The sequence below is a fragment of the Pelobates fuscus genome, chromosome 13, assembly GCF_036172605.1.
Source record: "Pelobates fuscus isolate aPelFus1 chromosome 13, aPelFus1.pri, whole genome shotgun sequence".
NCBI classification, from domain to species: domain Eukaryota; kingdom Metazoa; phylum Chordata; class Amphibia; order Anura; family Pelobatidae; genus Pelobates; species Pelobates fuscus.
The window spans coordinates 92531035-92548489 of NC_086329.1; the positions used below are offsets into that span (position 1 = coordinate 92531035).

The 17455-nt window shown below is 40.5% G+C and overlaps 1 protein-coding gene across 3 annotated transcripts in view; it reads right to left on the reverse strand.

The window, feature by feature from the left end:
• Window positions 1-1009: 1009 nt before the first annotated feature.
• LOC134583276 (toll-like receptor 2) overlaps window positions 1010-17455 on the reverse strand; it is a 55664-nt gene continuing 39218 nt past the window's right edge. The window contains exons 1-3 of one of the 3 annotated variants that reach the window (XM_063440149.1): window positions 8794-8879; window positions 5508-5635; window positions 1010-3590 (exon numbers count right to left, since the gene is read on the reverse strand). In XM_063440149.1, coding sequence (XP_063296219.1) covers window positions 1078-3570 — 2493 coding nt within the window. In that variant the 5' untranslated portion in view covers window positions 3571-3590; window positions 5508-5635; window positions 8794-8879 and the 3' untranslated portion in view covers window positions 1010-1077. Of the gene's footprint in view, window positions 3591-5507; window positions 5636-8788; window positions 8880-17455 lie in introns of those variants that run through there. The other 2 variants (XM_063440148.1, XM_063440150.1) reach the window with 2 other exon arrangements.

Consider the following 17455-nt stretch of genomic DNA (forward strand, 5'->3'; position numbering starts at 1 on the left):
GCAAATATTTCCTCCTCTATCAATATAAATGAAGCAGAACATTAAAAGTGCTAAAATGGCAGTACCCCTCCTAACCCCCACCGCATCCCACCAAAAAGTAAAAAAAACCTGCACTGGTTTACCTTTTATAAAAAGCATTTTAAAAAAATAAACCTGCATGCTTAGAGAATTTAAAGAATGCAGTCCTCACAGAATTTATCAGAAAACACAATCCAGATTCTCATAACGGATAAGGTTTCACGGCAGGGCTCTTTTTGAGTACCGTACTTGTAATGTTAGGGGCAGTGAGAGTAACTTTCATTGGTAATACAAAGACTGCTCTTACTGCTGGACAGTCCTAGTTTTTTAGCCATACCCATTTACCCATTTCCAAGTTTGACTTCTAACAATGGATGGGCGCCTGGCACCATAAACGGTACAACTATCTATAGTGGTTATGGTGCATGGAGTGTTCCTTTAATAATGATTTAGCGCACATTATTGTTGCTGTGGAGGTAAGGAGTTTGCTTTCATACACTAACTATTTTAAAAGGGCCGCTCACTGTAGTAGTTATGGTGCAACAAGTTGTCGGGAGCCATTTCCCTGATTAGTGTTAAACTGTTATCGAGGTACTTGACAAAAAAATGTGGATCTTCTGCCACAAAGTGTAGTCACTGCTGCAACTTGCCCAACAAGGAAAATAAATTTCACATTAGCCTGTCCAACATTGGACAGCACTGAAAACATCTTGGCTAATCAACCTCCCGTGCTCTGAGACGAACAATGCCAAGCTTTAAGAGGGGAGAGGTTTAATTCCACGTTAGCCGAGTCTCAGCAGCGTAGCACTGTATTAAGGCACATTCATCAGCTTAAAGCTATATATCCTTATTCAAGTCACTATTTCTCTTTTTCACAGTAAAGAAAGCCTGTACAAAAACTAAAATTACAATGTACTATTGGCACAGTCATAAAAACATAACATTAAGTACAAACTTTCTATAATACAATCTCACTAAAAGAACCAAAAAAAACATCAGCAACTCAGAATGTAAACGCATGGATCCATAGAAACATTATAAAGGAACATAAAGACCTTTTTAACTGACAGGAAATGTTTGAGAGGAGTTTGTTATATTGGAAACCACACAGGTATCTGGCTGTCTGTCCACAACTGTCTCACTAATCACAGACAAATTATCTTGTCCTGTAACAGTTTGGTTTGCTCGACCTAGAATGGACTTCAACTGGACCCAGAAGAACGGCTGCCGGTTCTGGTCTGAAGGCCACTCCAGATAAGTCTTGGCTTTCAGCATTTTTCTCAGCCTATAGAACCGTTTTGGGAGATCCTCCAAGGTGACATTTTCCTTAACCACCAGGACGACATCTTCAAACGCATGTCCAATGTTCCTCTGGTGGGCAAAGTAAAGCTCATAATTGCACCATTCGCTGTTGACAAAGCTGCGTGAGAGCACAAAGATGATCTTGCGGCTGTTTTCGATGTTGTCGATAATGTTGTCAATAATCCATCTTCCAGGAAGAAAGTCCCTCTCATGTATGCACAGCCTGTAAGGTGGAGTAGAATTCTCCAAACGAGGTAGCAGCACTTCTCTCACCCAATCTGCATCCAAATAGCTGTACGAGATGAAGGCATGATAGACATATTCTCTGTTGTCCTCACTGTTTTTGGAGCGATATTTCGAATGGATGATTTGGCACGTGGCTCTCAGGTACCACGGAACATTATACTTCCAACATAGCATCATGCAGATAATGACTACTACAGCAGTAACAGCCACTGATATAGCTACTACCAAACCCACATCACATTGTAATTTTCCAGGATTAAAATAATCAATTTTAGTGTCCACAAGGTTCTGTGGGTGATAGCAATAATAAGAATCTGGCCAGTCATGTATTGATATTTTCTTATTGGAGTGGGTCTCTGTGATGAAGGCATATAAGTCACAATTGCAATAGTATGGGTTGTTTCCTGCAGTTAGATTTCGTAGACTTGGCAAATATTTAAATGAACCCCCATCAATAACTCCGAAAGAATTGCCTTCTAGAGCCAAAACTTCCAGATTCAAACTCTTCCAACCTGTGGGTATAAATTTGATTTTATTGTTGCGGAGAATCAATACACTCAAGTTATTGGCTTGGTTGAAATAATTAATATTTAAGCGTTCTAGCTGAGAATTAGACATATCCAGATACTCCAGAGTAAGGGGCAGGCACGGAGAAATATCGTGGATCAATGTGTTGTCATGTAAAATAAAAGTTGTTATTTTAGAAGGCCATATGCAAGACTCCTTGATGCTCCCAATATTGTTAAAACTAAGATCAACAGTGGAGAGGTTGGACCATGTGGCCGTTAACAAAGAAATTGTTTTGAGGCTAGTCATAATATTGTTACTAGCATTGAACGTCTTGATTGCAGGTAATGAAAGTTGGCAAGTTGGATTGTACAGATACCTGGCGAAAAGACGGTTTCCAGTGATGTTAAGACTTATTAACTTAGTCATATGATTCCAAGCATCGCATGGGACAAAATTAAAATTAACATTGATGATGTGCAAATTTCTGATGTTGCTGAACCAGGTAAAAGTCCAATCAAATCTCAAAATGTCTGGATTGGTAACATCCTGAATGACCAAGTTTTCCAGTGACAGATTTCCAATTCTCTCGCCAGTCTTGTTGGAGTTTGGAGAACGGGCAAAATCTACAGACCGCAATAAGAGATCACTGATATTAGATGGCTTCTCAATGTTGTTCAAGACCATATAAAGAAGGTACTCATTGAACTTCCCTCGGTAAAAGGTCAGTGAATCAACACCAACGTCCTTCAAGCCAGAGAAAATATCCACGCTTTCTGTGTAATAAGTGAACTCAAACAAATTTCGGAAACGCATATTTTGAAATGATTTTCCAGCCAAATCTTTTAAGATGAGAGGAAGAGCATCTGCATACTTATCCAACGCAATATCAAACCATATATCACTCGTATTCACCATGCTGAATGCCCCAACTCCATAACCTTCTAGGCTAGACTGAGTTTTTAAGGCAAATCTTTCTAGTTCAATGTCCTTAATGGGTACAAAGTCATCTTTCAAGATTGTCTTTATCATTGGGCCACCAAAAGATAAATCCTTAAGGTTCACCAATTTTTTAAACACATTCCCAAGAGTGGAAGAGTTGTAGAAATTATTGGACATATCAAGGACTTTCAAATTCTTAAGAGGTGCAAGCAGCTCAGATGGCATCTCAGTCAAAGAGTTGTTAAACAAACTTAGGTTTTCCAGAAGTATATTTGTGTTTAAAGAATCATTGTCTATACTGGATATATTGTTGTAGTTCAAGTTTAATATCCTTAAATTGGATAAATGATAAAAATCCTCCTTTTTAATTTTGGTGAGTTTGTTGTAGGACAGATCCAGGTTCTCAACATCATGAGAGATACCTGTTGGCACTTGCTCAAGGTTCAGACGAGAGCAGTCGACAAATTTCTTCCCAAAGTCAATCTTACATGCACCCTCGGCAAGGTTAATGATCAGAAAACATATTAACAGAGTGCTCCCATTGGGTTCAACCATAGCTATATCCTTCACATGCTCTAAAGAAAAATACAAAAACATTTTTTTTTTAATAATAAAACACAAAATACAGCATGCACAAGAAATTTAAAAAAATTACAAGACGTAGTTCCTGGGTAGCCAATGTGGTCAGAACACATGCTAATGAAGAATCATGATGAGTTTTGGGTTGCGATAACTATAAAAAACAAACAATCAACAATGATATGACAGTCTGGAAGGTCCATAGCCCACTCACAAGGGATGAATTTCTACGTGCCACAGCTGAATATTCAATTACCAATAGCTACCGGACAAGTTGAAATTTTAAGCTCTGCATTGAGCCATTCCAAACTCAAACTTCCATTTCTCAGCCCAATACAGTTCTAGCTTAAATAATGTAATATAGTTAATACCATGTATGCAATAATAATAATAATGAGATTCACACTCAGATTATGTTCTAACAACCAGTAATATTACCTACAGCAGGGTGAGATGTCTATAACAAAAATAAACATCTTGAGATGTCTATAAGCAAGCAGGAGCCAATTTTGCGTTTCCAATTCTGGGCCCTTCTTACAATAAACCGCCATGTGCTTGGCAATAGTTTTGTTCTCCTTAAGGGCATTAGAGAGGTATTAAAATCACTTTGTTTAATCATGACCATCTTCAAATGTTTATTTTTAACAATAGAATTCCTTGTTACCTTATCCTGCTATTATCTGATTTATGTACAAAACAAAGCCACAGTGAGATAATTCAAAAGTAGGAGTAGTGTGTGTATAAAGCCTATTTAAACAGACCATCTAAGTCGCTAGATTTAATCCAGGAAGCAGAAACTTTCATTGTGCTATCTAGCAAAGAATTAGCCAACATTTAAAACCCCACAATAAAATCATTTCCTTTCTCTAGAAGGGATACCGAAGAGTTTGTTGCAGGAAATACTTTGCTGGGTAATTTGGCCTCACGGCATTCCATGAACGAAATTTCAGATCCATGTGGTTTATCAGTCGGGTGTGAGGTCTTGTGAAAGGGGAAAGTGAGCGGAGACCATTCTTTTACCATTTTGGTTGTTTTACAAATCGTAAACTGTACAAAAACAAATATCTTGCCAACTGAGGACCTTGCAACAAAGTTCTAGCCAACTCTAGATTAAACTAAATTGCAAGATTTAGCCAAAGAAACGTGATTTTGAAAAATTATCCAGCTCAGCAATAGCTACTGTAGTCCAAATATTTCAATTAATTTTTTACTTTACTACAACTTTGTGTTTAGTGGATTAGCCCCAACATCTCCCCCTCCTTTTCAAGGGAGAGCTTGTACATTTTGAATCCTTCTGCTTTTTTTCCCTGTTGTACATTGGACAATACTGCTATATTCAGTGATCTGCTGTTGTTTATTGTAAACAGTTATGTCTATCAGATATTCACCATAGTTTTTCAGAGAAAGTATTCTATTCTATCCCGTTTCGATGTACCCTGATTCTCCAGATGCATACTTTATTAATTTGTATTCTTGTTTTTTTTTCAATAAAGAGGATATTGAAAAACAATAAATATAACAATGGCCATCTTAGAACACCACCCTGCATATTGTCAGTATGGTTGTTCCTAAGATGGGTCGATTCACATTGCTGACATTCCTGGGCACAAATATTTAGTTCATTCGCTGAACGGTGAGTTAACAACAGACTTTTACAATATAAGCTGAAACAGCCAAATTGGAAAAACAATTCCATTTTAATGGATTTACAGATATTACCGGCTATTCTAGCCTATATTTTGCAATGAGGATACAAATTTAGCAGAGCTAACAGTTTAGAGGAATATCCTGTATGTGCTAATCTTCAATGGAAACATTTCCTCCTTACTGTCAAATGCCATATTCTTAAAATCTGTAAAAAACAAAAAAATGATCTTTCTTAATCGATAATATTTTGCAATAAGGACGCTTACCTAGCAAATGGCATTTTGGGGGTACACGTGTTTTATTCCTGGTGAGAAACTTAGGTAATTGGGGGATTGCTGTGCAGATTCATGGTTCCTTTGGTGTGACACCCCATCATTCTATGAGCACCTTAAATCTAGGGAGGAAAATGAAACAAGACAAAAACAAAACATCAATATTCAATATGGTGAATATATCCAAGAGGTTATGGCACAGGAGTAATAAAAGCATAATATTCATATATCATGTTCTTCATTCAATTTCTACATTATCCTTCCAGTAATCAGTTCAGTAAGCATTCACCTAATTTCACCGGAGCACTGGAAACATAATGTTAACCATCTAACCAGCTCCCATCACTAAAGTCACCAGCCACCGATATAACCATATGTCCACAGAGGTTCTTCAGTAAATGGGTTGAGCCATTGGGTACAGGAGGTACCTTTATTGGACAATGTATTTTATAAAGTGGGCTTAGAATGTGGGAGGCATGATAATATGAGTCTTAAAGATCTGATACATAACTCAACAAAGGTCTTCTACAAAATATGACTTCTAGCCTCCTACCCTCTTAAAAACCCCTATCCTTTTTTCCTCCCGCACCCTGAAACACCACCTTCCCCTTTGTGTGACTCTCCAGTCAACATACCACTCTGTGTAGTAAGTTCCTTTGTATTTTTCCATGCTCCTCTTTATAAAGGGTCTTTGTCTTTTGAAATAGTTTGATATAACAATTTTCTCAAAGGATCAAGGGACCCGACCTGAGTTTGTACAGTAAAGGCATGGTGAATTGAATGTCACTGATATGCTAAAAATGTTTGGCGAACAACTCTCTAGTCAAATGAATTCTTTTTTTTTTTTATAGCGTCATTAAAAATATATTAATAAAGATTTGTTTTTAAAATGCATATGGCAATTTATTAAGTAGCCACTAAATTCTGCTACATACATAGAACCCTTTCCTTTTACAAATAGCAAAAAATATTTTTGTAATAAGTAATATTTCAGTTAAACCTATTTATTAGCAGTGCTGGAGAATTTTCCTTTCATTTGTAATCTAGATGTTAATTTAACTAGCTAATGGTTGATAGACTAAATGTTTTTCCACCTTTATGCTGTCACTCATAAAAACTTTTTTTTTTAGCAATTATCTTAAGACTTTTATCTCGAGCAGCAAGCAATCTCCTATTGTTAAAGAACATCATAAACATAGCATTGTGTATGACTTTTACTAAAGTCTATATAGGAGTCGGATTCAAAGGATTTTGGCAGCAAATTACAGTCAGAAACATTCAACCCAAAGAATACATGAGACGTGTGCTTCCACAGTCACAGCATGGGTGCAAGACGTCTCAAAGAACCTGCAACATTTATTAAAAAAAAATAATCACATGGATAAATGAATCAAAGAAACAAAACCACATATTCGATAGCATGGAAGACGAACAGACAGACAAATATATATATTAATTTTTTCACATGTATACCAAAATGTTGATCGAAAAAGATATTTAAAAAGAATGTGGTTTTAGATGCGTGCCAATTCACAACTATATCAGATCACCTGGGTAACCCTTCAGGCATTAGTTTACAATGGTTACAATGTAACTAAACCAGTTCGAACAGACAGGCCAGAGAGGCATGGGACCCAGAAAATACAGAATGCCAGGGGCCCTTCAAATAGCGATTTAAAAAATTTGTGTCTCGATCCAAGATGGCAATTCTAAAAATACCCTCATTATGACAAATTACATATCTGTCTGTACCGATATTATAAATGTATCTCAATTTTTTTGTTCCGAAGGGAATAAAGATTTATATTGTCATTTCTATTTAAACTAACGAATGAAGATAAAGATTTTCGGGACCGCTAAACTTTATATTTCTATAAATGCCGTTATACATGAAACAGTTACAGGAAAGCATAAACTGAATTATTCACAAAACCGCGAAGGATCCAAAATGAATTTTAAAATAACCAGAATTTGAACATTTCTCAAAGTCATCAATCTATTCCTTTCAGCGCCTTTAACCTATATGTCGAAATTTACTTTGAATTCACTTTGACGAGGTGAAAATTGAAATGTCACACATTTAATTGTCATAGTGTCTTGAAGGTTTGCTAGAGTTAATGGGGGCCCAGTTTTTGGTTCAGGCCTTTCCCCATTGATTTCTTAATATGCATCTGTGGCAGTTGCAAAAGAGACCTTCAGATGGTCCAAAAAATGTAACACTGTTCTGTGAATTCTGGTTTAACAATTTGACTACTGGGGACGTGATCACGACTCAAAAGGCATATTTTTAAACAGTCTGGGAAATTCACTAAATTGGCCATGGTGGTGAACAGACTGGGGAATTGCAAATTTGAAGCCAGAGTCTGTAAATAAAATCCTCTAATCGGCTATTTTTCAAGTAAGGTTATTGTAGCCTGGCACAAACTCATCGATTCACCTCAAAGTTTATTGACCAAAATTGCATTGGTTTTCAAACTCTATATAATGACAATACTTTTAAAGGGCCTGCACTATTTCCCTTTCATTATTTAAAAAAAAAAATGGTAACTCTATCACCCTAAACAAACTAAAGAAGTTATTTGGACACTTTAAAAAAAAAAAAAAAAAATGGTTTATTCACAGAATCAAGAATGCCATGGCTTGAAATGTTCTCTCCAACTGAGCTTGACATGGCAGAGCTGACATATAACTTAACAATACTGAAAAGAATTAATAAAATATAATACACACACACACTATTATATAAACATACAACTTTATCAACTCTATGCCAAAGGCTAGTACATATTTGAATTGTGAGCATGTTCTGTTCTGATCCTTGACATGTCCTGTCTGTGCTCCTGGCACAAGAACTCCCATCACTCTCACTTTCCATCAACTGGGTGAACGGTAACTGGCTAATTCCTAGCATCCTCAGCCAACTGCTGTTCCTGGGGAATTCTAACACCCCCCAGCCTAAATTCTAACCCTCTCCCGCCTTCCCCCCAGTATGCTGCTGTTTATTGTAGAGCAGTTAACTGGCTAACTCCTGACACGCTCAGCCTGCATGGTTATTGTAGAGCAGTTTACTGGATAACTCCTGACACCCTCAGCCCAACCTGCATCTTTAAATTGAGAGGACAGCAGACCAACTCCTAGCACCCTCGGGCTGCGTTCATTGGCAGGGCACTTAGCTGGCTAACTCCTAGCACACTCAGTCTAGCCTGCAATCCATTCATATTACAGGTCTGGTCGATCTCTCCCTGCCATCTCCAGGTGCCCTCCCCATCACTCACCTCACCTGTGGGCAGATCCTGGTGGTGCAGGGTGGTTGTGGCCCCATGTTATGCCCAGTGCTGTCCCTGGCTGGAGGCTGCAGTCAGTCAGTCACTGCACTGACTCTCCAGCCCAGCTAGTGGAGGTGTGGCTCCCAGCTCCTGCCCAGCAGACACATCACTTAACCCATTGTTCACAGGTCAGTTCTGTGCTGGAACAGTCAGACCTTCTTCCATTAAGCTTTTCATAGCTCACACACCCAACATTATAGCAAGCCATTCACAAATGTATAAGCCTGTCTGTTAACAACGTGAACAGTTCTCCCATTGCCTGTTACATTCTGTCTATAATGTAGCAGTGAAATAAAATAAAACTATTATATTTCTGTTATACATTTGTTATGACATTTTTGCATTAAACCCTTAAGGACCGGCCTGTTTTTGCGATGTTTGTACGTTAAGGACCAGAGCAGTTTTAACACTTTTGTGGTGTTTGTCTTTAGCTGTAATTTTCCGCTCTCTCATTTACGGTTCCCATACAAGTTATATATTGTTTTTTTCACGACAAGAAGGGCTTTCTTTACATACCATTATTATATGTATTATGTCATATATTCTATTTAAAAAAAAAATAATAAAATATGGCGAAAAATTAAAAAAAAACATGTTTTTGGACTTTTACTTGAAAAATCTTTTACTTATCTACAAAAGCTAATGAAAAAAAACTGCTAAATAGATTCAAAATGTTGTCCCGAGTTTAAAAACACCCAGTGTTTACATGCTTTATTGCTTTTTTTTGCAAGTTATAGGCCTATAAATACAAGTAGGAAATTGCTGTTTCAATATATATATATTTTAAATGTATCAATAGTGACATTGTAACACCATTATCTGTCATAAATCCCCGAAACACACCTAACATGTACATATTTTTTTAAAGTAGACAACCCAGGGTATTCAAAATGGGGTATGTCCAGTTTTTTTTAGTAGCCACCTAGTCACAAACACTGGCCAAAGTTAGCATTATATTTGTTTGTGTGTTAAAAATGCAAAAAACGCTAACTTTGGCCGGTGTTTGTGACTAAGTGGCTACTAAAAAAAGCTGAACATACCCTATTTGCAATACCTTGGGTTGTCTTCTTTTGCAAATGGTATGCCATCATGGGGCTAATTCTCATTCCTTGGCTAACATATGCTCCCAAAGGCAACCTAACCAATCTGACAAATTTCAATAAAAAAAAAAAAGTAAAATCAAGCCTTATATTTGACCCTCTAACTTTCACAAACACTATAAAACCTCTACATGTGGGGTACTGTTATACTCAGGAGACTTCGCTGAACACAAATATTAGTGTATCAGAACAGTAAAATATATCACAGCAATAATATCCTCAGTGAAAGAGCTGTTTGTGTGTGAAAAATGCAAAAAACTTCACTTTCACTGACAATATCATCGCTGTGATATGTTTTACTGTTTTGAAACACTAATATTTGTGTTCAGCGAAGTCTCCCGAGTAAAACAGTACCCCCATGTACAGGTTTTAGGGTGTCATAGAAAGTTACAGGGTTAAAGACAGTGCTAGCAAATTAAATTATCTGGACTTTCGGCCTGGGTTGGCAGGCAGGTCCCTCAAATTGCAATCATTAAAATTACTTAATTAGGTAAAAATATTACATAAATACGCACGTAGAATTTTAATATATATACATATTTATATATTTGACGTCTACGTGTATATTTATGAAATTATTTATGTAATTATGTATATGGACATATGTATATTTCGTATTATTTTTATTTATTTATACATAGATATATATCATTACATTCTAAGTGTATTTTGATATAAATATATATATATCAATATCAAAATACTGTTAGAATAAAATTGCAAAATTATTTTTATTTTTTGTTATTTATTTTTATTAACATATATTGTATATATTCGTGTGTAATTTAAATATAAGTGTATTTTTATATTAATATACGTATATATAAATATAAAAATACACTTAGTATGACATTATATATATGATATATATATACATATATTATATATAGGTATATATAGATATAATACATGTATATATATCATATATATATACACATTATTTTTTTTACACTGATTTTTTTTCACTTTATTTTTTGATTTTTAACTTGCAGGGAGACTGCCTGTCAGCACAGACAGTCCCCCTGCAGGCAGACACATGGACCCCTATTGCGGTCATGTGATCGAGTGATCACATGGCCGTGGGGTCCTGATCTGCCGAGGGGGGACTGCCCGGGCAGACAGGCAGTCCCCCTGGACCGGGAGGAGAGCTGATCGCCGCCGTGGGACCGACGGCGATCAGGTAAGTAGCCCCAGACCGTTATGACGGTTCAGGACCGTCAGCGGTCCAAACGCACGTTTTACCGCTGACGGTCCTGAACCGTCAGCGGTCCTGAAAGGGTTAAGACTACCTTGTATTGTGTGATTTTTTTCCCCTCAGCCTTCCTGTTTAACCAGTGGCATTACACCAGAAGCCTCCGCTCTTATTCATAATACTTTACTGGGGCATAATCTTACCCTCATTATTGCCCTGTCAAACTTTCCCGTATCCAGTTCCTTAAGAAATTACCCCAAAACATACTTCCTTAAGGAGGCGTATTGCGTTAGTGTAACAGATTTTACTACCATTCAGCTAACTTAGAGTTTGTATTAACCCCTTAAGGACCAAAGTTCTGGAATAAAAGGGAATCATAACATGTCACACATGTCATGTGTCCTTAAAATGCAAAAAAAAATACTTTATGGGGGGGTCATTGCAAACACCATATCTACTTAGAGGAACGCTATAGTGTCAGGAGTACAAATGTGTATTCTTGACACTATAGGTGTAAAACACCATTTAATCCCCCAGTCTCGCTTGCCCCCTATGAAAAAGGTAGTGTACTCACCTTTTTCCAACATCGCGCCGGTCCGGTCATAGCTGGCTCTGTCCATTCTCCACCTCCTTGGCTGAGATCATCAACTCTGATGATCTCAGCCAATCCAATGCTTTTCCATAGCATCAGCAGTTGTCAATCATCATCTCCTCATAGAGATGCATTAAATTGATGCATCTCTATGGGGAGTGTTTTGCACCTCCATGTAAAGCGTCAAGTAAAACTGACCCAGGATAAACTGACCCAGGAAGCACCTCTAGTGGCCGTCTGAATGAGTACATTATTGCCTAGGAATACCTCTGGTGGAAACAATGCATTTTCTCTTACATAAAAATGCCTGCAGGGACTGACCAAACTCACCAGAACAACTACATTAAGCTGTAGTAGTAGCAGGGCCGCCTTAACAGGCTGTCAATCAGCCTGCAGGAATATTCTCATCCTATGTGTCAATATCCCTTTTGTGTATTGTGAGTGTTTTTTGTTGTTGTTTTTTATAAACTTTTTTTTTGCAGTGTGCACAAGCGTAAAATGGACATTTTAACAGGAATACGTAGAATAATGTCAGGAACAAATGTAATGTAACATAAAATATCAATGTTTCTGCACTTTTTTTTCCTGTTTGTATAAAGCAGGAGCAGGGAACATTTTATCTGCCAAGGGCCATTTGGATATTTAAAACATCATTTGCTGGCCATAAAAAATAATCAACGTAAAAATTAGCCTGCTGTATTTGGGCAAACATTTAATTCACTCACTCCTCAATCCTAATGTGATGGCTGGAACTGATTCTCTGTGGTGTGATGTTAGCTGGTATTGATGAAGTTGCTACTCGCAGTGTGTGTGTGTGTGTGTGTGTGTTAGAGGAGCGTAGTGTGTGTGTGAGGGGTGCTGTGTGTGAGTGTAGGGGGTGCAGTGTGTTTGTGCAATGGGTTCTGTGTGTGTGTGTGTGTGTGAGGGGTGCAGTGTGTTTGTGTGAGGAATGCGGTGTGTGAGGGGGTGCAGCATGTGTGTAAGGGGTGTAGTGTTTGTGTGAGGGGGTATAGTGTGTGTGAGGTAGTGAAGTGTGTGAGAGGGGTGCAGTGTGCTTGCACCCCACACACACACACATGACCCCTCACACAAACACAATGCACCCCACACACATATAACTCCTCACACAAACACACTGCACCCCACACACACATAACCCCACACACAGTGTGTTTGTGAGGGGTTTTGTGTTTGTGTAAGGGGTGCTGTGTGTGTGAAGGGGGTTACTGTGTGTGTGTGTGTGTAGAGGGGTGATGTGTGTTTGTGTGGGGGGTGCTGTGTATGTGTGTGAAGGGTGCTGTTTGTGTGAGGGATTCTGTGTGTTTATGTGAGGGTGTAGTGTGTGTGTGAGGAGTTCTGTTTGTGTGTGTGAAGGGTGAAGTATGTGTGTGTGAGGTGGTGTAGTGTGCGTCAGGGATCTTTATTGTGGTGGGGGGATCAGGGCGAAAATCATTTTTTTTTACTTAAAAAGAGGAAACAATAAACCTTATGTACCCCAGCCCCCACCCCCCTCCACTCCTTATCTCTGGCCTGGAAGGACATATCACTGCTATCCCTAGTGGTCCAGTGGTTTTGCGTGCTCTTTAGCCTGCAGCTCCTCTGGCTGCAGGTTGACTTAACTCTTTTCTTCCCGCGAGCACAGCGCTGTCAGAGTGTTGCCATGGTAACGCGCGGCAACACTCTAACTTGCCTGCTCGCAGGAGGATTACACCCTCCTGGGTCCTCCTCCTATCCAGCAGGACCAAATGATTTTGCTGGCCTTGTACGGGCCGGACATTCCCCACCCCTGATTTAAAGAGTATAACATGAGAAGAATGAGAGTCAGGGCAGGTCCTGATAAGAGTTAACTGAGGTTGGAGACTAGCTGCCCTGACTACACAAGGATAGAGTAAAACACAATTAGGAAACGTATAGCATATTAAAGGTTTATGTTAAGCTAAGCTGGACTAAGGAAAGTATTGTATAACATACAAGCTAAGACATATAGTTGCAAGAAAAAGTATGTGAACCCTTTGGAATGATATGGATTTCTGCACAAATTGGTCATAAAATGTGATCTGATCATCATTTAAGTCACAACCAGGGCCGGCCTTAGGCATTTGGGCGCCCTGTGCAAAAAATCTTCACAGCGCCCCCTCCTCCCCCCCTCCCCCACTCCTTACCCCTTCCCACACACACACAGGCAGACAGCCACACACACAGCCACACACAAACACACAGGCAGACAGCCAAACACACAGAGGCAAACAGCCACACACACACACACACAGACAAACAGTCAAACACACACTGTCAGACAGCCACACACACACACACAGTCACACACAGACAGACACACACACACACTGGCAGACAGTCACACACACACACACACACGTAGACAGTCACACACACACGTGCAGACAGTCACAAACACACGCGCAGACAGTCACAAACACACATGCGCAGACAGTCACAAACACACACGCGCAGACAGTCACAAACACACACGCGCAGACAGTCTCACACACACACGCGCAGACAGTCTCACACACACACACAAACATAGGCAAACAGTCACACACACACAGGCAGACAGCCACACACACACACAGTCAGACACACACACTCACTAACAGACAAACACACTCACAGACACACACTAACAGACACACACACACTAACAGACACACACACACTAACAGACACAGACACACACTAACAGACACAGACACACACTAACATACACAGACACACTAACAGACACAGACACACACTAACATACACAGACACACACTAACATACACACACACACTAACACACACACACACTAACAGACACAGACACACACTAACATACACACACACACACACATACACACTAACAGACACACACACTCACCCACATTAACACATTTTTTAAAATTTATTTAGACCCCCCCCCAGCCTCCTTACCTTTGGGGATGCTGGGGGGGGGGTCTCTTCCTCCCTGGTGGTCCAGTGGCTGCTGGGCTGGGCGGGCGGCGCTGGCGGGCGGCTGGCGAGGGAGCACTTCCTCTGAGCTGTTTGCTCAGCTCCCTCGCGCGCCGCAGAGTGAGGCTGGGAGCCGGAATATGACGTCATATTCCGTCTCCCAGCCTCACTCTGCGGCGCGCGAGGGAGCTGAGCAAACAGCTCAGAGGAAGTGCTCCCTCGCCAGCCACCCGCCAGCGCCGCCCGACCGCCCGGCATGTCTGTTAGCCGCAAAGCTAACAAGACATTTGCCTTGGGCATTTGTGGGCGGCTTTTTTTGCCGCCCCCTGGAAAACGCCGCCCAAGGCAAATGCCTTGTTAGCATTGCGGCTAACAGACATGCCGTGTGTGCTATGCGGCCGCAGGGCGCCCCCTGCACCATGGCGCCCTGTGCGGCCGCACAGCTCGCACACCCATAAGGCCGGCCCTGGTCACAACAATAGACAATCACAGTCTGCTTAAACTAATAACACACAAAGAATGAAATGTTGCCATGTTTTTATTGAACACACCATGTAAACATTCACAGTGCAGGTGGAAAAAGTATGTCAACCCCTAGACTAATGACATCTCCAAGAGCTAATTGGAGTGAGATGTCAGCCAACTGGAGTCCAATCAATGAGATGAGATTGGAGGAGTTGGTTACAGCTGCCCTGCCCTATAAAAAACACACACCAGTTCTGGGTTTGCTTTTCACAAGAAGCATTGCCTGATGTGAATGATGCCTCGCACAAAAGAGCTCTCAGAAGACCTACGATTAAGAATTGTTGACTTGCATAAAGCTGGAAATGGTTATAAAAGTATCTCCAAAAGCCTTGCTGTTCATATAGACAAATTGGAGAAACTTCAGCACTGCTGCTACTCTCCCTAGGAGTGGCCATCCTGTAAAGATGACTGCAAGAGCACAGCGCAGACTGCTCAATGAGGTGAAGAAGAATCCTAGAGTGTCAGCTAAAGACTTACAAGACTTACAAAAGTCACTGGAAAATGCTAACATCCCTGTTAGCGAATCTACAATACGTAAAAAACTAAACAAGGTGGGGGTGCCCGAGAGTCACTGGATTCTGGGGAGCCATACAGGACCTTATGACGCAAGTTTTTTCTAGAGCTCCGGACTTAGACCCATGGGTGTATCTCCTAAATAGGACCATAGACGGGTGGACGAGAAGGGAGCAAAAACTGATCCACAAAATTACATAGGCCGCAAGGCGAGCGATCGCATACACATGGTTGAAACCGGAGACACCACACACAGAGAGTGTTATTGTGCGAATAAGGGAGGTGCGCCTTATGGATGACCTGACGGCTAGGCTTAGGGGGTCCCTGGGAGCGTTCAGAAGACTGTGGGAGCCGTGGGACGAGAGTCCGCTGGGCGCCTAGGGTGCGGGACGGGACTTCTGCGGCTCTGGGGGACGGCCGATGGGCCTGCGTTTCCCCCCCCCCCTTCTTTCCCTCCTTCCCTCCTCCGCGGCTGCCTCCGTCGTCCCTCCACGCCCCGTCTTGCCTCTTCTCTTTACTTTTCTTCTCTGTTCTTTCTACTTACACTCTCCTCGTATCGGCACCACGAACCTCTCCTATAGAGAATGGTGCTGATGACTCTTACGGTACAGCGAACCTTGCATCTGAATTATGAGATAGCATACCCTATGTCTCAGTCAGAAAGTGGAATGGGGGATTGTGACACACGGGTTCATGTTAAAGACCCGTTGTTGGAAACCTGTTTTTTCACTATACACATGTACTACGCAACAACAGGGATGTCCCTGTGCTGTAATGTGACATGCAAAATATGTTTTTCACTTGTCAGATTGTGATAATATGTTGCACAACAAAAATAAAGAATTAAAAAAAAATAAAAAAATAAACAAGAATGGATTTCATGGGAGGATTCCTTAGAGGAAGCCACTGCTGTCCAAATAAAACATTGCTGCACGTTTACAGTTTGCACAAGAGCACCTGAATGTTCCACAGCAGTACTGGCAAAATATTCTGTGGACAGATGAAACCAAAGTTGAGTTGTTTGGAAGAAACACACAACACTATGTGTGGCGAAAAAGAGGCACAGCACACCAACATCAAAACCTCATCCCAACTGTGAAGTATGGTGGTGGGGGGCATCATGGTTGGGGCTGCTTTGCTGCGTCAGGGCCTGGACGGATTGCCATCATTGAAGGAAAAATTAATTCCCAAGTTTATCAAGACATTTTGCAGGAGAACTTTAGGCCATCTGTCTACCAGCTGAAGCTCAACAGAAGATGGGTGTTGCAACAGGACAATGACCCAAAGCATAGAAGTAAATCAACAACAGAATGGCTTAAACAGAAGAAAATACGCCTTCTCAGGGCCGGATTAACATAGGGGCTGATGGAGCTGCAGCTCCAGGCCCAGGCCCATGGAATAGGCCCATTGATTTAAAAAAAAAAAAAAAAAAAAATATTTTTTTTTAAATTTTTTTTTTTCACACACACACACACACACTACTCTTAGGGATTCCACCTTTCTTTTATTTTATTGGAACAGCCAGTATTTGAGGCTGCCTGGCTGGTGCCAATATTGCAGTGATACTGGCAATACAAATGCTGGTATTTTTCTCAGTATAAACAAGAGAATACTATGCAATACCAGCACTGGCCAGTAGGGGTCACTGTGTGTGGAGACAGGCAGGGATAGGAAGTTCCAGCATATCCCTCCCTGCCTATCTATACTCACTGATCTGCAGGGGTGCGGCTACAGAGAGTGCAG